The sequence below is a fragment of the Ranitomeya variabilis genome, chromosome 1 (genome assembly GCF_051348905.1).
Source record: "Ranitomeya variabilis isolate aRanVar5 chromosome 1, aRanVar5.hap1, whole genome shotgun sequence".
Taxonomy (NCBI): Eukaryota; Metazoa; Chordata; class Amphibia; order Anura; family Dendrobatidae; genus Ranitomeya; species Ranitomeya variabilis.
In genome coordinates this window covers 14,649,219-14,671,804 of record NC_135232.1, presented here as the reverse complement: position 1 = coordinate 14,671,804, position 22,586 = coordinate 14,649,219, and the positions used below count along the sequence as shown (strand labels likewise).

General features: G+C 44.8%; 1 protein-coding gene across 4 annotated transcripts in view; it reads left to right on the top strand.

Moving 5' to 3' along the window:
- Positions 1-22,586, top strand: part of LOC143793496 (uncharacterized) — a 606,170-nt gene that overhangs the window by 168,035 nt on the left and 415,549 nt on the right. The window contains exons 4-9 of one of the 4 annotated variants that reach the window (XM_077280516.1): positions 60-138; positions 245-342; positions 421-499; positions 602-699; positions 822-939; positions 11,256-13,280. In XM_077280516.1, coding sequence (XP_077136631.1) covers positions 60-138; positions 245-342; positions 421-499; positions 602-699; positions 822-939; positions 11,256-12,619 — 1,836 coding nt within the window. In that variant the 3' untranslated portion in view covers positions 12,620-13,280. Of the gene's footprint in view, positions 1-59; positions 139-244; positions 343-420; positions 500-601; positions 700-821; positions 940-11,255; positions 13,281-22,586 lie in introns of those variants that run through there. The other 3 variants (XM_077280517.1, XM_077280515.1, XM_077280513.1) reach the window with 3 other exon arrangements.

Below are 22,586 nucleotides of genomic sequence, written 5' to 3'. Positions count from 1 at the left end.
CCACAACATCTGACCATGAAGTGATGGGACCTGAGCTCATCTTACATTTTACTTTTTAGGGTGAAGATCTGGTTGATATTCAGGTTGAGGTTATACATGGAGCACAAGAGGCGATCGCAATATGGGCCGGTCAGCAGGGTGAGGAGGGGAGACTGTGATGTCTGTTCTGTGGTCATCTACTACTACTCCCATCATCTCATCATCACATGACACAGTCTATTCCATCACTGTGTGTCTCCCACAGATGGAGTTGTGGAAATAAATCCACCAGAGAGATGTTCCCGTCCTCTGTATCCCCAGGACTGTCCACAGGAGAATCACAACATCCTGGAGGATCATCAGGTAGATGACACTGAAGCCCCCACAACATCTGACCATGAAGTGATGGGACCTGAGCTCATCTTACATTTTACTTTTTAGGGTGAAGATCTGATTGATATTAAGGTTGAGGTTATCGATGGTGCAGAAGAAACAATGGATTTTTGGGCCGATCAGCAGGGTGAGGAGAGGAGACTGTCAGTCTGTTCTGTGGTCACCTACTACTCTCATCATCTCATCATCACATGACACAATCTATTCCATCACTGTGTGTTTCCTACAGATGGATCCAGGAGGAGAAATCCACCAGAGAGATGTCCCCGTCCTCTGTATCCCCAGGACTGTCCAGAGGAGAATCACAACATCCCGGAGGATCATCAGGTAGACGGTGCTGAGCCCTGTACCGGATCTGTATATGGGGGGACGTTTCTGATCGAGGTCATAGATGTCACAGATTTTGGTGATTTCTTGTATTGTGCTGATTGTTACATCTGATATATCAGGAGGAAGATCCGACTAAGAATAAAGTGAAGGCTGAGACAGAAGAAGTAGCGATGACGAGGGGGGATCAGCCGTGTGTGAGTGACGGGAAGGAGGAGATTCCTGGAGATGTTTCCACAGGTATGTCATAATGTCTAGTCTGTAATAATGGCCAGCGTGTGACAATTATGACCGAAGTGAAGTCTCCAGTGCAGTGAAGCTTCATTCACTGTTCACTACAGAAGTGTCCGGTGATGGCGCGGCTGCTCCTGTACAGAGTCTGGCGGTGCACCGATGAATAACAGGGCTGCCTTCACACCTCTTTTTAATTATTTAGGAAGCACATATTTTCTAATTATACATTTTTTAATATTAGTGCCATCCTTTACTTTCATGTTTTTCTTACATAAGTCCCGTGCTGCCATATAAGTATCTGAGCTTGTGATTCAGACAGAACCTCTGTTGGAAGATTCCCTATAATAAGGAAGATGGAGACACTGTGGATGCACTCTGTCCTATGATTCGGCGGTGACCATCTTTTTAAGCGTGCATAAAAGGGTGACAGTTTTGTGTATCTTTGAAAAGAAGGATACCACTAAACAAAGGCCAGACGGAGTCCAGAGTAACTCTGCTGCCTCATTATAGGGAATGGATCCATCAGAAGTGTCATCTGAATCACGTATTTTGTAGATTTAGATGGAAACCCTGATGTAAGTTCTCAGCGTAGAGCACAGGATAAATGTGATCCAAAACATTGTTTACCTCAAAATGCCTCAGATAAAAGCTTCTAGTCAACCCAGAAAAAAGGTCCCCACTAAGGTTCCTCATTTGTTCATCATTTGTTAACAGAATTGTAGGAGGTGTCCACATTACTGATAGCACAAAAGCTTTGGAAAAGTGATGTGGCTAACAACAAAAGAAATCCACCAAAATATGAGCTCCCAAATCCAAATACCTTCTCCTCCTGAGCCCCACAGAGTTCCTAAACCGCAGTTAGGGTCCATATATTTAATATTAATGTACCAAGGATCCCCACTTCATTTATGCGGTGCGTGTCTCTAGAAGCACGAGCTGAGCATAATGTACAGGACACAGCAATATACGAGCACAACAAAGTACTGGGCACTACAGTATACAGGCACTACAATGTACTGGATTCTACAATGTACGGGACACAACAATGTACGGGCACAACATGGTACTGGGCACTACAATGTACTGGACGCTGCCGTGTACACGCACTACAACGTACCAGGCATTGCAATATATCCGGGAACTATAATGTCATAATTGCATGTTCACTTAGCAACATCCATTGCTGCTCATTTCTGGAAAACACACATGGAGCCAAATTCATCACTACACCTGTAAAAAAAAATATCTAGAATTGAGAGTCCTCAGTGGTTGATACCTTTCAATGGCTAACTGAAAAGATGGTATGGAATTGCAAGCTTTCAAGATTACTCAGGTATCTTCATCAGGCATAGTCTCGGTATCAACCACTGAGGACTCTCAATTCTAAATATTTTTCTATCTACTGGCTAACACGGTACAAAGATATTTATCTTTTCTGTACACCTGTAGATACATTTTCAGTGGTGTACTTACCAAAATGGGATCTCTTGAGGGGGAATTCTGCTCTTCTGCCACTTAGGTACTCTATATATGGAGTCCGCAAACTATTCTATGAAAATTTGTTCTCCAAGAGTCAAATAGCGCTTCTTCCCTCCTGAGTCTCGCCATGTAGCTAAGCAGTACTGTAAAGACACATATGGGGTATTATAACCAACATTCCAGTCATTATAATCACTGGAAACAAGAAGAGATCCAGAATAAAAATATACAATATTTATTGATAATCAATTCAAAATACTAACAAAGACAACCATAAAAAAATTAGATTGCTTCAAGAGAGACTCCACCAGAGTTAAATTAACATAGTATAGCAAGACCTTAAACCAGGTACAGGAGGAGGTGTGGCTAAGGCACCATCAAGAGAGGAAGCTTCTTCCAGGAGCTCCTGATCTCCAGCCTGGAAATCAACATCCAACGGCCATCTCTGCTGTAAATCATCTAAGCCTCCATGAGAGTGTGCTGCATCTGGTGGACCACAAGAAAATAGCTCTTACAGACTGTGGAGGGATCTCTGGAGCCTGAGCCTCGAGGCCTGGTGAGTGTAACAGGCCTGTGCTTCCCCTGTGGAGGAGGGCCTGTAATTTGCTCGCTGCACCTCTCGCTTCCCAAACATCTAACAGCAGAAACACCAGCACTTTTATCATCTTCCAGAGGTTTCCTTAATCCCTCTCTGCTCACAGCCAGATCTATTAGGAGATTCCCCCTGAGCAGAGGGGTGATTACAGCCTGCACACACTTGCAATAGCCCTGTTCTCACAGTGGGGGGGGGGGGGGGGCCAGGACAGATCCTCCTTTGCTGAGCAAACAGGACTCCAGTGTGAGAGATAAGGGAGGCTGACAATATCCCTTCTAGTCAACAGAAGCTGATCGTCTACCACTGTCACTCTCCTCCATAAGAAGAAGATAAACTACTTTGGAATCCCACCCCTTTTCCAGCAGCAGCACCCAGGAGAACAATAAGACATATATCAGACAGTGTGCTTCCTGTATGTTTTTCCTCTGCTTCTACAACATCATCACTGAGTTGTTCCCTCAAGTACACTGTCCTGGGCTGGTCCCACACCTAACCTTGTCATGCTGGACCTAAAATGAGGTGACGAGCTTTGGCACCACCAGACATAACGCGGCTCATACCGGCTTTCACTGACTCTCCTGACCTCTGAGGCGCTTACCGCTAGCACCGCAGCACGACTGGGCACATGATGACCCGAGGCAGATCTCAAAGAAGGCCTCTCCTCCTTGCCTGCCAGACTTCTTTCCGAGGTCTCAAACCGCACATGCCGCAGGGAAAATGGCGGCGGCTTCTCCCTCCAGATCATCACACTCCTCCCGCGGCTCCCGGGATTCAGAAAGAGGTGAGACTTCAGCGGGAGCACAATATAGCAGCTCTGCACCTATGACCAGGGGGGATATGAAAGAATTCCTCACATCTATACTCGCCTCATTAAAAGAGGATATGCAGGACATGTTGAAGGAGATAAGAGGAGACATTAACTCCTAACGGTACTGTCACACAGTGCAATTTTGAACGCTACGACGGTACGATTCGTGACGTTCTAGCGATATCGTTACGATATCGCAGTGTCTGACACGCAGCAGCGATCAGGGACCCTGCTGAGAATCGTACGTCGTAGCAGATTGTTTGAAACTTTCTTTCGTCGCTGGATCTCCCGCTGTCATCGCTGGATCGTTGTGTGTGACAGCGATCCAGCGATGCGTTCGCTGGTAACCAGGGTAAACATCGGGTTACTAAGCGCAGGGCCGCGCTTAGTAACCCGATGTTTACCGTGGTTACCAGCGTAAAAGTAAAAAAAAAAAAAACGTACATGCTCACCATCTGATGTCCTTGAGGTCCCTTGCTGTCTGCTTCCCGCTCTGACTGTGAGCGCCGGCCGTAAAGTGAGAGCAGATCACAGCGGTGATGTCACCGCTGCGCTCTGCTCTCACTGTACGGCTGCACTCAGTCAGAGCAGGAAGCAGACTGCAAGGGACCTGACGGACATCAGATGGTGAGTATGTACGGTTTGTTTTTTTTTACTTTTACGCTGGTAACCACGGTAAACATCGGGTTACTAAGCGCGGCCCTGCGCTTAGTAACCCAATGTTTACCCTGGTTACCAGCGAACCTCGGCATCGCTCCAGCGCCGTGATTGCAAAGTGTGACCGCAGTCTACGACGCTGGAGCGATACTCATACGACGCTGCGACGTCACGGATCGTGCCGTCGTAGCGACGAAAATTGCACGGTGTGACAGTACCCTTAGGGGCCCGCACAGATCACTTGGAAAACAAAATGTCCGAATATGTCTCTGTAATTAACAAGTTAGCAGGGGTGTTTGATAAATTGCACGACTTAGAGGACAGGTCCAGGAGGAACAATATTCGAGTGAGAGGAATCCCTGAGAATATTGCAGATAAAGTTTTAGCTGCTTTCCTCCAGAATTTTATGCAGGCTGTCCTGCCCTCACTTTCCTCGAGAGATCTACTGGCGGACAGGGTACATAGAACACCCAAGCCCAAGCATCTAGATCCATCTCTTCCTAGAGACATCCTTGCACGGATTCATTTGTACACTACTAAAGAGACATTCCTGCGGCGGATAAGGAGCCCCCCTGACCTACCCCCTGAATTCCGGGATCTCCAGGTCTTCCCGGATTTGTCAGCTGCTACCCTGGCCAAAAGGAGAGAATACGCCCATGTCTGTAAAGCATTGAGGGACATCAACATACGTTACCGATGCGGGTTTAATCCTGTGTGTTTGATTATCACTTATGAAGGACGCACGGTCGCCTGCTCCTCGCCTAAACAGGCAGAGGAGAGGCTTACGGCCTGGAAAATACCCTTTGCTCCCAGACCTTCGGATACAGGAAGGAAAATAGCCTCAGACTGGTCTACGGATTGACAATGCCACACGGACGGCGTCTGGATTGCTGAGCCTTCCTACTGCACCCCTCAGTGGGCCTTTCGATTGTGAACCTCTCACTTCCACCCCTCCACGCAGATTCTGTTCTGCGGACTGTCTGGACTGTTCCGGACGTTCCTACGAGGATTCCTCGTATATTGACCTATGTTTTGTTTTTTGTTTTTTTTCCTTTTGTTTTTACTTTTTATTTTTTGGTTCCTTTTACTCTGGCATACATTTAGAGTCTCCTTCCGATGCGACTACATACTTGCCCTTCCCCTTTCTTTCCTCCAGGTTTTTTCTCTCCAAATCCCTGGGCATTCTCTGTCGATATTGATTTTTGATTGTTATTATGGAACTGGCAGTTATTTGTATATAAGTTTCGGTACACCGCCAGTGGGGTCACTGGGTAATACCAGCAGTATAGACTTTAGTATAATGGTACCATGAGTTTACAAATTCTTTCTTTGAATGTCAGGGGTTTAAACTCCCCTGAGAAGAGATCTACGAGGTGGAGGGAGGTGAAGCGGTCGAGGGCAGATATTATCTGCTTGCAGGAGACCCATTTGTTGGCGGAGGATAATTTTAGGCTCCGTCATCCCCTCTTCCCACACATTCTATTTGCTAATGGCCCAACTAAAAAGGCTGGTGTGTGCATCATGGTGAAAAATAGAAACGCTTTTAAATTGATAGCGCAAAATAATGACCCCACGGGTAGGTGCTTAACTATCACGTGCCTATTGAATGGTGAGTTACACACGTTGACAAATCTTTATGCTATGAGGGACAACATAAATTCCTGAGAACAACCCTTCATGAAGTCTCTGCCAATGTGAAGGGCAGCAATATAATATGTGGTGACTTTAATCTCCCCATGCATGTGGACCTTGATTGCTCTTCTGGTAGCAGACGACCTAGAGGGGACTTGACTCTCCTCACAGGCGAATTCCACCTGCATGATTATTGGAGATATTCGCATGCATCTGAGGGGGATTATACCTTTTACTCTTCCAGGCATTCCACATACTCCCGTATTGATTATTTTCTAACAGATAATGCAACCTTGTCCAGATGTAGATCCGCAACTATAGGCTTAATAACGTGGTCTGATCACGCTCCCATCACTCTAACTCTTACTTTAGCACACCAAGCTAACCCAGCCTTTAGGTGGCGATTAAAGGACGCATTGCTGCTGAATGGGGAGGTGTTAGAATCTTTTCGGAGTTGGAACATTACTTTAAGATAAATGATAATGGAGAGGTTTCTGATGAGTCCTTATGGATGGCGCATAAAGTAGTGATTAGAGGTGTGCTTCTCCAACAAGCTTCCTACCTGAAAAGGAAGAGGGAGAGTGGCAGAGAGGTATTACTTTCCCATCTGCAATATTTAGACAATATCAACAAGTCTGCTCCCACGCCTTCTATCTCTGAGGAGATCTATCAGATTAGGTTTAAATTGAGAGAAAATCTCCTGGCCAGATATGCACATAACATGAAGAAATTCAAGACTAATCTATATGCCGCAGGTGATAGGGCAGGTGCACTCCTGGCGCGCAGAGTACGTAAGAGGGAAGCTAAATCAAGAGTGGACCATATCTTAGATAAAAATGAGAAGGCCCTCAGGAACCCTCAGGACATAGTCCAAGCTTTTGCAGAATATTATACCGGATTGTATAACTTAAAAGATGACCCTTCTACTCCCCAACCGGATCACCAATCTATTTATAAATATCTAGACTCTATAAAATTACCCCGTATTACATCTGAGCAGCTAAACTACCTTAATTCTCCCTTCACAGATGTAGAAATTAACTCGACGATTAAACAAACTAAATCTCATAAGGCCCCAGGCCCAGACGGGCTGACGAATGACTATTATAAATCCTTTTATCTGTTGCTGACTCCATATTTGCAGAGATTATTCTCGGTGTGGAGAGACTCTGGTACTGTGGTGGCTCCTGGTTTGGAAGCTACCATATCTACCATACCCAAGCCTGGGAAACCCCTCACACACCCTGGTGACTTTAGACCCATTGCTCTGCTCAATTCGGATGTCAAAATATTCACTAAAATTATAGCGTCCAGACTAAAGCTTATTATCCCAACTATAATTTCACCGGACCAAGTGGGTTTTGTGGCCGGACGTGAGACGAAAGGTGGGGTACGGCGCATGCTGAATCTGATTAAAATAGCCGAGCTGTCTGGCCTACCCAGTGCATTCCTGTCGCTTGATGCTGAGAAGGCTTTTGACAGGGTGCACTGGGGGTACCTTCGGGCAGTATTGGAAAGGTTTGGACTGTCGGGCCCAATATTCTCAGCAATCTGTGCTATGTATTCGACTCCTTGTGCCAGGGTCTTGACGTCCGGTTTTTTATCTGGTCCGTTTCAGATCACGAATGGCACTCGTCAAGGTTGCCCACTCTCTCCTATTATTTTCGCACTGTGCATGGAGCCGCTTGCTGAACGCATAAGAACCTCTATTAATATCACCGGCATCAGGGTTGGACAGATGGAGCACAGAATTGGCTTGTATGCTGATAATGTTATTCTATCCTGTATCAACTTGGAGATATCCTTGACAGCTATTACCTTGGAACTCGGGGAATTCAGTAATGTGTCATACTACAGGTTGAATCCCACGAAGTTCTTGTTGTTTCCGGTGGCGGTTCCATGCGCGGCCGAGTCGAAAATGGAGGCTGAGTTTCCATTTAAATGGATGACAGAGGGTATCCCGTACTTGGGAGTTATATTGACGGGCTCTGAACAGATTGTCGAGAAGAATTTCTCTAAATTGATCACACAGGTTAGGGCACAACTTGACCATTTTCACATAGTTATGACAACCTGGATTGCCAGGATTAATGTTTTCAAAATGATGATCCTGCCTAAAATACTGTATCTCCTTAGGTGTATCCCATTACAAATCCCCAAACGTTTGATTTTGAAATTACAAACTATGACATGCGATTATATTTGGTCACACAAAAAATCTAGAATCTCTAGGACCGTGATGTACTATCCGTACAAACGGGGAGGGCTGGGAATGCCGAACCTCATGCTGTACCATAGAGCGGCCATACTAACTGGACTTAGAGACTGGTGGCAGGCGGACAAAGACCATAGATGGCTCCAAATAGAAAACTACTATGCCAAAACTAGATCTACCCGCACGATTCTTGAGGCCGAATCTATTGCAATCACTGATTATTCCCCTACCTTACCAACCATGAAAATCGCGCTCCACTATTGGAGGACACTGGTCCCTTCCTTGATTAAATTATCTCATGACTCCCTATCCTTAAAAGCCCTTGAGAGACACATCCCATTTATTAATCTCCAGCCTTGGTTTGATGCTGGAATCGTAACATTATGGCAGATATTTGATACCACTGGCCTTATCCCCTTTGACCGCTTGGCCTCCAACTTCCCGAATGTCTGGAGATATTTCTATCAATATTTGCAGATACGTCATCTACTTCATAATTCCCCAGACTCGCCTTTCTTCAACTCCCATTTAAATAACAGGGTTAATGGTTATTTCTTGTTGCCTGACTCTGGCCCAAAGGGAATTTCAATATTATATAAAGCCTTAAATGACCCAGCAGAAGATGTTAAACTGCCATATATGATCAAGTGGGATCAGGATCTGGACTTCCTATCTGACCCGATGGATTGGGAGGAGGGACTGGGTGAAGTATTGCGGGTATCTGCCTGCGTCAATCATCTCGAACAATTGAAAAAAGTACACCTTAGATGGTATCAATATCCGGTTCAGGTGGCTCACTATGACCCTGCCGGGTCGGATAAATGCTGGAGGGGGTGCGGTCACAGGGGAACTCTGGAACAGACCTGGTGGTCGTGCCCAATTCTTCAACCCTGGTGGAGAGATATGGACCTTTTAATTGCACAGGTCTTGGGGATCCAGCTGACTCTGTCACCTAGGCAGGCCATTCTTCACATCGGCCTGGAGGACATTCCACACATACTTCGAGGTACACTATCACATATTCTAATAGCTGCCAAGTTATTAGTCGCCTCAAGATGGAAAGACACTAATTCTCCCAATATTAGTGAATTAATTAATAAACTTAATGTCCACTGCCAATATAAACTCGCCTTGGCTCACTCCATGACTGCCAAAACCAAAAGACAAAATATTTGGCACCCTTGGTTACATAGCGGTCATTCCTCTATTGACCCGCACCACCTTGTTTGACCGTTTACTTGAGTGGAATTAGTAAGCATAATTGACAGGTCTGTTTTTGTGTTTGTAATATTCTTATTCTGCCACAGTTTGCCAGGACCCCTTGTCTATAACTGAACTGCTAGATAATGTCTTGTGAATGCTGCCTATACTCCTTTCCGCCCCCCCTATTCCCCCTACCGTACCTACCCCCCCCCCCCCTTTCTGATTGGTTTTGTTTTTCTCCTCACTTATTTCTGGTCATTTTTAGTTGACCTCTGTTACTGTTATTACTGTTTGACTGTACTGTATTGTTTTGGAAATCTTCAATAAACACTGATTAAAAAAAAAAAAAAACAGGTACAGGAACATATTAATCAAGATGCTAGCAAAATAAATAACTACATGGCACAGTCAGTCCCCTAATTTTGCACGTGCTTATGAAAGTTTCACAGTGAAGAGGGAAAGAAACTACAGCCAAAAATATATATGAAGTATAGCTACCTGGAGATCAATAAAGGTGGCAACTCGCCACCCCGACACGCGTTTCACCGCTGGCTTCTTCACGCCCCTGGTACTGAAATATTAAAGCTCCATTTCTAATTGTGTGGACACTTACCGTATTTTTCGCTTTGTAAGATGCACTTTATTTCCCCCAAATATGGGGGGGAAATGGGGGTGCGTCTTACAAAGCGGATATACCGCTTTCCATTACAGGCTGGGATGAGGGGGTGTCCACCGCCGCTGCTGTGGTTGTCCACCGCCGCGGTTGTCCACTGCTGCCCAGGGTGATGCTGGAGTCTCCGGTGCTGCGGGGGGCTCTGGCCTTTCACAAAATGTTGCCAGAGCCCCCCCGCAGCACCGGAGACTCCAGCATCGCCCTGGGCAGCAGTGGACAACCGCGATAGTGGACAACTACGGCAGCGGCGGCAGTTCGTCCATGTTTTCCTGCACAACGGATTCCGGGAAAATGGCCGTCGGAATCTCGGGAGATGAGATTTCAGCGCTGAGATCTCATCTCTCGAGATCTTGGTCCCAAGATGTCCATCTGTGCATGCGCCGCCTTCCAGAGGCCATTTTCCCAAAGTCCACTGCAAACGAAAGCATGGACGAACTGCCGGGGGGCTCTGGCCTTTCACAAAATGTCGACAGATCCCCCCGCAGCACCGGAGACACCCTTGCAGCACAGGAGCCCCCCTTACAGCGCAGGACACCAGCACACCCCCTCATCCCGGCCTGCATCAATGCTCCACTACTGCCTCCTCCAGCAGCGACCCTGGGACCCTGATCCACCGCAGCCACAACCACCGTAAGCAATAAGACGCATGGATTATAAGAAGCACCACCAATTTATTAAAAGTTTTTTCCTATTTTTTTCCTCAAAAGTTAGGGTGCGTCTTATAATCCGGAGCATCTTCCAAAGCGAAAAATACGGTATCTACACTAAGGGCATGATAGGAAGCTTGCTACGAGAGTGAACTGTCACTAGTGCTACATTAGGGGGGTAATTACAGATGACCGGTTTTCTTTTAAGAGCTGTCTATTTGATGCCTAATCTCTGCCACCCCTGACTTGTGCCAATGTCACCGGGTTATAAGTGTTACTCACTTTACCTGTTATTGTGATAATGTTATGGCATGTAGTTGTCTTCCTTATTACTGGTACTATTACTGATGAGGGTTTTCATTGTGAGCTCCATAAAAAAAATATTGAAATCCTTCTATCTTCCATCCTTATAGGTAATCCTTGTGAGAATAACAATTTATCACTAAATTGTGAAAACGAAGATATCAGGAAGCACTCTAATGGAGAAAACCTCATTACCCATCATGGACCTCCTGGACTTCACAGCACTTCACTTTCTTATAATCCTCCTAATCATGAGGAATCCTCTCCTGAGCAATCTCCTATTGTTACCACAATTCCAGGAGACAAAGTGGATACAAGATTTCAGTGTGACAAGAAATTTGCTAAAAGCTTAGTTTTTTTGACACAAAGAAGGCACAAAGGGGATAAGCCATACTCCTGTTCAGAATGTGGGAAATGTTTTACAAAGAAATCAGAATTTGTTATACATGAGAGAATTCACACAGAAGAAAAGCCATTTTCATGTTCGGAATGTGGGAAATGTTTTTTATATAAATCATTTCTTGCTACACATGAGAGAATTCACACAGGAGAAAAGCCATTTTCATGTTCGGAATGTGGGAAGGCCTTCACAGATAAAGGGAGTCTTACTATACATGAAAGAATTCACACAGGAGAGAAGCCATACTCCTGTTCAGAATGTGGGAAATGCTTTATAGATAAAGGAAATGTTATTAGACATCACAAAATTCATACAGGAGAGAAGCCGTATTCATGTTCAGAATGTGGGAAATGCTTTACAGATAAAGGGAGTCTTATTAAACATCAGAGAATTCATACAGGGGAGAAGCCATATTCATGTTCCGAATGTGGGAAATGTTTTACAGATAAAGGGAGTCTTATTAGACATCAGAAAATTCACACAGGAGAGAAGCCATATTCATGTTCAGAATGTGGGAAATGTTTTACAGATAAAGGGGGTCTTATTAGACATCAGAAAATTCACACAGGAGAGAAGCCATATTCATGTTCTGAATGTGGGAAATGCTTTATAAATAAAAGAAATCTTATTAGACATCAGAAAATCCACACAGGAGAAAATACATTTTCATGTTCGCTGTGTTGGAAGTCTTTCACGGTTAAAGAGAGTCTTATTAAACACCAGAGAATTCATACAGGAGAGAAGCCATTTTCATGTTCAGAATGTGGGAAATGTTTTACAGAAAAAGGGTATCTTATTACACATCAAAGAATTCACACAGGAGAAAAACCTTTTTCATGTTTGCAATGTGGAAGGTGCTTTACAGAGAAATCACAGCTTGTTAAACATCAGAAAATCCACACAGGAGAAAAGCCGTATTCATGTTCAGAATGTGGGAAATCTTTCACGGTTAAAGGGAATCTTATTGAACATCAGCGAATTCATACAGGAGAGAAGCCGTATTCATGTTCACGCTGTGAGAAATGCTTTGCAAAAAAATCAAATCTTCTGAGCCACGAGAGAAGTCACACATAGAAGCATGTTCAGAATGGTGGAAATCTTTCACACAAATTATATCTTGTAACACAGGAGAGAAGGCATGCAGGAAAGAAACGTAATTATGTTCTGTGTTTTATAAATTTTAATAAACATTGCTCAGCATGAATATGCCCCCTTTGATCGGTAAGATTTTTATTACTATCTCACTGAATACAAGAACAATTTCTAAAATGTTGCCAACACTGAGTTTCATGGAACATTTATTTGTAATCAAAACATGTACGTTAGGTTAATATAACTTTCATTACAAAATCTTAAGGTATACACAAATTAGTTGATAAAAAATTTGTACACCCCACATCAAAAGCTACTACATCTATCATTTTGTATGTCTTCCACGATTTTATGACAGCACCAAGTCTAGGCCTGGAATGAACAAGTTGGTTTCATAATGGATCATCAACTTTCTCTTTTTTTAAGCTGAAGCTGCAACCCATAATGAGGTCCTTGTTATGGGGGACTTTAACTACCCGGATATTAACTGGGAAACAGAAACCTGCGAAACCCATAAAAGCAACAGGTTTCTGCTAATAACCAAGAACAATTATCTTTCACAATTGATGCAGAATCCAACCAGAGGAACAGCACTTTTAGACCTAATACTATCTAATAGCCCTGACAAAATAACAAATCAGCAAGTAATCGGGCATCTAGGAAATAGTGACCACAAAATTGTACAGTTTCACTTGTCTTTCGCTAGGGGGACTTATCAGAGAGTCACAAAAACACTGAACTTTAGGAAGGCAAAATTTGACCAGCTTAGAGATGTCCTTAATCTAGTTCACTAGGACAATGTCCTTAGAAATAAGAATACAGATAATAAATGGGAAATGTTTAAGAATATGCTAAATAGGCAGTGTAAGCAGTTTATACCTTGTGGGAATAAAAGGACTAGAAATAGGACAAACCAAATGTGGCTAAACAAAAGTAAGAGGGGCAGTTAACAGTAAAAAGAAAGCATTTGCACTACTAAAGCAGGATGGCACTGCTGAAGCTCTAAAAAACTATAGGGAGAAAAATACTTTATCTAAAAAAACTAATTAAAGCTGCCAAAAAAGGAAACAGAGAAGCACATTGCTAAGGAGAGTAAAACTAATCCCAAACTGTTCTTCAACTATGTCAATAGTAAAAGAATCATAAGTGAAAGTGTCGGCCCCTTAAAAATTGTGAGGAAAGAATGGTTGTAGATGACGAGGAATAATAATAATAATAATCTTTATTTATATAGCGCCAACATATTCCGCAGCGCTTTACAGTTTAACAGTTTCAAACACAACAGTCATAGGTAACAATGTTAACAATACAGCAATAAAGCAAAATAAGACGACCCTGCTCGTGAGAGCTTACAATCTACAATGAGGTGGGGAGATACAAAGTACAGGTGTGTATTTACAATGATGGTCCAGCCATCTTCAGGGGGTGGGGGGTAGATGAGATAGTGAATGGGCTACACACACACACACACAAACATAAAATGACTGATTAGGGAACGTGATAGGCCGCTCTGAACAAATGAGTTTTGAGTGAGCGCCTAAAGCTATGCAAGTTGTGGATGGTCCTAATATCTTGGGGTAGAGCATTCCAGAGGATTGGCGCAGCACGGGAGAAGTCTTGGAGTCGGGAGTGGGAGGTACGGATTAGTGCAGAGGTTAGTCGAAAGTCGTTTGCAGAGCGCAGCGGTCGGCTAGGCCGATAGACAGAAATGAGGGAGGAGATGTAAGGGGGTGCCGCACTGTGGAGAGCTTTGTGGGTGAGAACAAGTACTTTGAATTGTATCCTGTAATGAATGGGCAGCCAGTGTAATGACTGGCGAAGAGCGGACACGTCCGAGTAACGATTAGCCAGATGGACGACCCTGGCTGCTGCATTAAGGATAGACTGGAGAGGGGAAAGTCGCGTGAGGGGGAGGCCAATTAAAAGAGAGTTACAGTAGTCCAGGCGGGAGTGGATTAGGGCGACAGTGAGAGTTTCTGTTGTCTCCATGGTGAGAAAAGGGCGGATTCTAGAGATGTTCTTTAGGTGTAAGCGGCACGAGCGGGCAAGAGATTGTATGTGGGAGGTGAAGGAGAGATCGGAGTCAAACATGACACCCAGACAGCGTGCCTGCTGCCTAGGTGTTATTATGGTGCCACCCACGGAGAGGGAAATGTCAGATTTAGGGAGGTTAGTAGAAGGCGGGAGCAGAAGAAGTTCAGTTTTGGAGAGGTTGAGCTTCAGATAGAGAGCGGACATGATGTTAGAGACTGCAGACAGACAGTCAGTGGCATTCCGTAGTACAGCGGGGGTAAGGTCAGGGGCTGACGTGTATAGTTGTGTGTCATCAGCGTAAAGATGGTACTGAAAGCCAAATCTGCTGATGGTCTGTCCAATTGGGGCTGTGTAAAAAGTGAATATATTAAAATGCCTTCTCCACTGTATTCACGGTGGAAAATGATATGCTAAGTGAAATGCCGAGAGACAAAGAAAACCCTATATTAAGAGACACCAATCTAACCCAAGAAGAGGTGCGAAACCGGCTAAATAAGATTAAAATAGATAAATCTCTGGGTTCCGGATAGCATACACCCGCGAGTACTAAGAGAACTAAGTAATGTCATAGACAAACCAGTATTTCTAAGGTTATGTGCACACGGTGCAGATTTGGCTGCGGATCCACAGTGGATTGGCCGCTGCAGATTCGCAGCTGTTTTCTATGCGGTTTACAGTACCATGTAAACCTATGGAAAACCAAATTCGCAGTGCACATGCTGCGGAAAATATCGCGCAGAAACACTGAGTTGTATTTTCAGCAGCATGTCAATTCTTTGTGCAGATTACGCAGCGGTTTACACCTGCTCCTCAATAGGAATCCGCAGGTGTAAAATCGAAGGTGGAATCCGCACAAAAAACGCAGGAAATCCGCGGTAAATGGTCAGTGTGTTTTACCTGCGGATTTAGGAAAAACGGTGCAGAAAAATCTGCACCCGAATCCACACCGTGTGTACATAGTCTTAAATTTAGGGACTCTATAGAGACAGGGTCTGTTCCACAGAACTGGCGCATAGCAAATGTGGTGCCAATATTCAAAAAGGGCTCTAAAAGTGAACCTGGAAATTATAGGCCAGTAAGTCTAACCTCTATTGTTGGTAAAATATTTGAAGGGTTTCTGAGGGATGTTATTCTGGATTATCTCAATGAGAATAACTGTGTAACTCCATATCAGCATGGGTTTATGAGGAATCGCTCCTGTCAAAACAATCTAATCAGTTTTTATGAAGAGGTAAGCTATAGGCTGGACCACGGTGAGTCATTGGATGTGGTATATCTTGATTTTTTCTAAAGTGTTTGATACCGTGCCACACAAGAGGTTGGTACACAAAATGAGAATGCTGGGTCTGGGGGAAAATGTGTGTAAATGGGTAAGCAACTGGCTCAGTGATAGAAAGCAGAGGGTGGTTATAAATGGTATATTCTCTAACTGGGTCGCTGTGACCAGTGGGGTACCGCAAGGGTCCGTTTTGGGATTGGGACCTATTCTCTTCAACATATTTATTAACGATCTAGTTGAAGGTTTACACAGTAAAATATCTATATTTGCAGATGATACAAAACTATGTAAAGCAGTGAATACAAGAGAAGATGGTATTCTGCTACAGATGGATCTGAATAAGTTGGAAACTTGGGCTGAGAGGTGGCAGATGCAGTTTAACAATGATAAATGTAAGGTTATACACATGGGAAGAAGGAATCAATATCACCATTACACACTGAATGGGAAACCACTGGGTAAATCTGACATGGAGAAGGACTTGGGGATCCTAGTTAATGATAAACTTACCTGGAGCAGCAGTGCCAGGCAGAGGCTGCCAAGGCAAGCAGGATCATGGGGTGCATTAAAAGAGGTCTTGGTACACATGATGAGAGCTGTTGTGATCCTAATGGCAGAGGATCTCAGGGTCTTCAGCAAAGTCTGCAAACATAAAAACTAGCTCTTAGGGAGGTGGTAACTGAGCTGACCACATACCTGATCCTAGCCCACAAATAATAGCAGCCGGGGAACGTGCCTACGTTGGTTCTAGACGTCTCGCGCCAGCCGGAGATCTAACTAACCCTTTCAGAGAAAATACAGACCTCACTTGCCTCCAGAGAAAGATACCCCAAAGTAGATACAGGCCCCCAACAAATAATAACGGTGAGGTAAGAGGAAAGGACAAACGTAAGTATGAACTAGATTCAGCAAAGAGAGGCCCACTAAATAATAGCAGAAATATAGAAAGCGGACTTATGTGGTCAGCGAAAAACCCTACTAAAATATCCACGCTGAATATCCAAGAACCCCCGTACCGACTAACGGTATGGGGGGAGAATATCAGCCCCCTAAGAGCTTCCAGCAAAATCAGGAATCACATTATGAACAAGCTGGACAAAAAACAGAACAATACAAATAAACAAAAAACAAGAAAGCAAGACTTAGCTTATGTTGCAAAAATCAGGACCAGTAGACAAGAGCAACCAGACAAAGACTGATTACATGGATGCCAGGCAATGGACTAAGACTCCAGGAAGTTTAAATAGAAACACCCAGAGTCCTAACGAACAGGTGACTACCAACCTGAGGAAAGAGAATCCAAGAGCCATACCGCGAGTGACCAAAAGAGGGAGCCCAAAAGTATAGTTCATAACAGCATTATTGTCATGATCTCAATGGCAAGAGAACATAGCATAAGCATATATAGGAACTAGCTCTTGGAAGATGGGAACTGAGCTGACCATGAACTAAACCTAACGCACAACTAGCAGTGGCCGGGTAGCATGCCTACGTTGATTCTAGATGCCCAGCCCAGCCGGAGGACTAAATAAAGCTAGCAGAGGAAAATATTAGTCCTAGCTCACCTCTAGAGAAATACCCCGAAAGGAGACAGAGGCCCCCCACATGTATTGGCGGTGAGTTGAGATGAAATAACAAACGTAGTATGAAAATAGGTTTAGCAAATTTGAGGTCCACTTACTACATAGCAGAAGACAGAAAGGACACTTTCATGGTCAGCTGAAAACCCTATCAAAAACACCATCCAGAAATTACTTTAAAACTCTGGCATTAACTCATAACACCAGAGTGGCAATTCCCGTTCACAAGAGCTTTCCAGACACAGTAACGAAACTACAGCTGTGAACTGGAACAAAATGCAAAAACAAACATGGACAAGAGTCCAACTTATCTAGTAGTTGTCTAGGAGCAGGAACAAGCACAGAGAGGCTTCTGATAACATTGTTGACCGGCAAGCAACTAACAGAGCAGCAAGGTTATATAGCGACTCCCACATCTTGATGGGAACAGGTGAACAGAGAAGATGAAGACACCAGTTCAATTCCACCAGTAGCCACCGGGGGAGCCCAGAATCCAAATTCACAACAGTACCCCCCCCTCAAGGAGGGGGCACCGAACCCTCACCAGAACCACCAGGGCGATCAGGATGGGCCCTATGAAAGGCACGAACCAGATCGGAGGCATGAACATCAGATGCATTCACCCAAGAATTATCCTCCTGGCCGTATCCCTTCCACTTGACCAGATACTGGAGTCTCCGTCTGGAAACCCGAGAGTCCAAGATTTTCTCCACAACGTACTCCAACTCACCCTCAACCAACACCGGAGCAGGAGGCTCCACGGAAGGCACAACCGGTACCTCATACCTGCGCAATAATGACCGATGAAAAACGTTATGAATAGAAAAGGATGCAGGGAGGTCCAAACGGAAGGAAACAGGGTTAAGAATCTCCAATATCTTATACGGGCCGATAAACCGAGGCTTAAACTTAGGAGAAGAGACCCTCATAGGGACAAAACGAGAAGACAACCACACCAAATCCCCAACAGAAAGCCGAGGACCAACACGACGGTGGCGGTTGGCAAAAAGCTGAGTCTTCTCCTGGGACAACCTCAAATTGTCCACCACCTGCCCCCAGATCTGATGCAATCTCTCCACCACAGCATCCACTCCAGGACAATCCGAAGATTCCACCTGACCAGAGGAAAATCGAGGATGAAACCCCGAATTACAGAAAAACGGGGACACCAAAGTGGCAGAGCTGGCCCGATTATTGAGAGCGAACTCCGCCAATGGCAAAAAAGCAACCCAATCATCCTGGTCAGCAGACACAAAACACCTCAGATATGTCTCCAGGGTCTGATTAATCCGCTCGGTCTGGCCATTCGTCTGAGGATGGAAAGCGGACGAAAAAGATAAATCTATGCCCATCCTAGCACAGAATGCCCGCCAAAATCTAGACACGAATTGGGTCCCTCTGTCAGAAACGATATTCTCAGGAATACCATGCAAACGAACAACATTTTGAAAAAACAGAGGAACCAACTCGGAAGAAGAAGGTAACTTGGGCAGAGGAACCAAATGGACCATCTTAGAAAAACGGTCACACACCACCCAGATGACAGACATCTTCTGAGAAACAGGCAGATCTGAAATAAAATCCATCGAGATGTGCGTCCAAGGCCTCTTAGGAATAGGCAAGGGCAACAATAATCCACTAGCCCGAGAACAACAAGGCTTGGCCCGAGCACAAACGTCACAAGACTGCACAAAGCCTCGCACATCTCGTGACAGGGAAGGCCACCAGAAGGACCTTGCCACCAAATCCCTGGTACCAAAAATGCCAGGATGACCTGCCAACGCAGAAGAATGAACCTCAGAGATGACTCTATTGGTCCAATCATCAGGAACAAACAGTTTATCAGGTGGGCAACGATCAGGTCTCTCCGCCTGAAACTCCTGCAAGGCCCGCCGCAGGTCTGGAGAAACGGCTGACAATACCACTCCATCCTTAAGGATACCTGTGGGCTCAGAGTTACCAGGCGAGTCAGGCTCAAAACTCCTAGAAAGGGCATCCGCCTTAACATTCTTAGAACCCGGTAGGTATGACACCACAAAATTAAACCGAGAGAAAAATAATGACCAGCGCGCCTGTCTAGGATTCAGGCGCCTGGCGGTCTCAAGATAAATCAAATTTTTGTGGTCAGTCAATACCACCACCTGATGTCTGGCCCCCTCAAGCCAATGGCGCCACTCCTCAAAAGCCCACTTCATGGCCAAAAGCTCCCGATTCCCAACATCATAATTCCGCTCAGCGGGCGAAAATTTACGGGAAAAGAAGGCACAAGGCCTCATCACGGAGCAGTCAGAACTTTTCTGCGACAACACTGCCCCAGCTCCGATCTCAGAAGCGTCGACCTCAACCTGAAAAGGTAGAGCAACATCAGGCTGACGCAACACAGGGGCAGAGGAAAAACGGCGCTTAAGCTCCCGAAAGGCCTCCACAGCATCAGGGGACCAATCAGCAACATCAGCACCCTTCTTAGTCAAATCGGTCAATGGCTTAGCAATATCCGAAAAACCAGCAATAAATCGACGATAAAAGTTAGCAAAGCCCAAAAATTTCTGAAGACTCTTAAGAGAAGAGGGCTGCGTCCAATCACAAATAGCTTGAACCTTGACAGGATCCATTTCAATGTAAGAGGGGGAAAAAATATATCCCAAAAAGGAAATCCTCTGTACCCCAAAAACACACTTCGAACCCTTCACACACAAAGAATTAGACCGCAAAACCTGAAAAACCCTCCTGACTTGCTGGACATGAGAGTCCCAGTCATCCGAAAAAATCAGAATATCATCCAGATACACAATCATAAATTTATCCAAATAATCGCGAAAAATATCATGCATAAAGGACTGGAAAACTGACGGAGCATTAGAAAGACCAAAAGGCATCACTAAATACTCAAAGTGGCCCTCGGGCGTATTAAATGCGGTTTTCCACTCATCCCCCTGCCTGATTCGCACCAAATTATACGCCCCACGAAGGTCAATCTTAGAGAACCACTTGGCCCCCTTTATGCGAGCAAACAAATCAGTCAGCAACGGCAATGGGTATTGATATTTAACAGTGATTTTATTCAAAAGCCGATAATCAATACATGGTCTCAAAGAGCCGTCTTTTTTTGACACAAAGAAAAAACCGGCTCCTAAGGGAGATGACGATGGACGAATATGTCCCTTTTCCAAGGACTCCTTTATATATTCTCGCATAGCAGCATGTTCAGGCACAGACAGATTAAATAAACGACCCTTTGGGTATTTACTACCCGGGATTAAATCTATGGCACAATCGCACTCTCGGTGCGGAGGTAACGAACCAAGCTTGGATTCTTCAAAGACGTCACGATAGTCAGACAGGAACTCAGGAATTTCAGAGGGAATGGATGATGAAATGGAAACCACAGGTACATCCCCATGAGCCCCCTTACATCCCCAGCTCAACACAGACATAGCTCTCCAGTCGAGGACTGGGTTATGAGATTGCAGCCAAGGCAATCCTAGCACCAAATCATAATGTAGATTATACAGCACCAGAAAGCGAATAATCTCCTGGTGATCCGGATTAATACGCATAGTTACTTGTGTCCAGCATTGTGGTTTATTATTAGCCAATGGGGTGGAGTCAATCCCCTTCAGAGGAATAGGAGTCTCCAAAGGCTCTAAATCATACCCACAGCGTTTGGCAAAGGACCAATCCATAAGACTCAAAGCGGCGCCAGAGTCGACATAGGCGTCCGTGGTAATAGATGACAAAGAGCAAATCAGGGTCACAGATAGAATAAATTTAGACGGTAAGGTGCAAATGGAAACAGATTTACCAAGCTTTTTAGTGCGCTTAGAGCATGCTGATATAACATGAGTAGAATCACCACAATAGAAACACAACCCATTTTTCCGTCTAAAATTCTGCCGCTCGCTTCGGGACAGAATTCTATCACACTGCATACTCTCTGGCGACTTCTCAGTGGACACCGCCAGATGGTGCACTGGTTTGCGCTCCCGCAAACGCCTATCGATCTGAATAGCCATTGTCATGGACTCATTCAGACCCGTAGGCACAGGGAACCCCACCATAACATCCTTAATGGCATCAGAGAGACCCTCTCTGAAAGTCGCCGCCAGGGCGCACTCATTCCACTGAGTAAGCACAGACCATTTACGGAATCTTTGGCAGTAAATTTCCGCTTCATCTTGCCCCTGAGATAGGGACATCAAAGTTTTTTCTGCCTGAAGCTCCAAATGAGGTTCGTCATAAAGCAACCCCAAGGCCAGAAAAAACGCATCCACATTGAGCAACGCAGGATCCCCTGGTGTCAATGAAAAAGCCCAGTCTTGAGGGTCGCCCCGGAGCAAGGAAATCACAATCCTGACCTGCTGTGCAGGGTCTCCGGCAGAGCGAGATTTCAGAGACAAAAATAATTTGCAATTATTTCGAAAATTCTGAAACCCGGATCTATTCCCCGAGAAAAATTCCGGCAAAGGAATTCTCGGCTCAGATACAGGTGCATGACAAACAAAATCTTGCAAATTTTGTACCTTCGTGGCGAGATTATTCAAACCTGCAGTTACACTCTGAAGATCCATTACAAACAGGTGGACACAGAGCCATTCAAGGGTTAAGAGGAGGTAAGAAGCAGCTAGACAGCAATTAAGGGCTAGGCAGCAAAACTCTGAGGGGAAAAAAAAAAAAATTTCCCTTCAACACTTCTTTTTCTCCTGCTTCAGCCCAAACAATTAACACTTTGCGGGCCGGTCAAACTGTCATGATCTCAATGGCAAGAGAACATAGCATAAGCATATATAGGAACTAGCTCTTGGAAGATGGGAACTGAGCTGACCATGAACTAAACCTAACGCACAACTAGCAGTGGCCGGGTAGCATGCCTACGTTGATTCTAGATGCCCAGCCCAGCCGGAGGACTAAATAAAGCTAGCAGAGGAAAATATTAGTCCTAGCTCACCTCTAGAGAAATACCCCGAAAGGAGACAGAGGCCCCCCACATGTATTGGCGGTGAGTTGAGATGAAATAACAAACGTAGTATGAAAATAGGTTTAGCAAATTTGAGGTCCA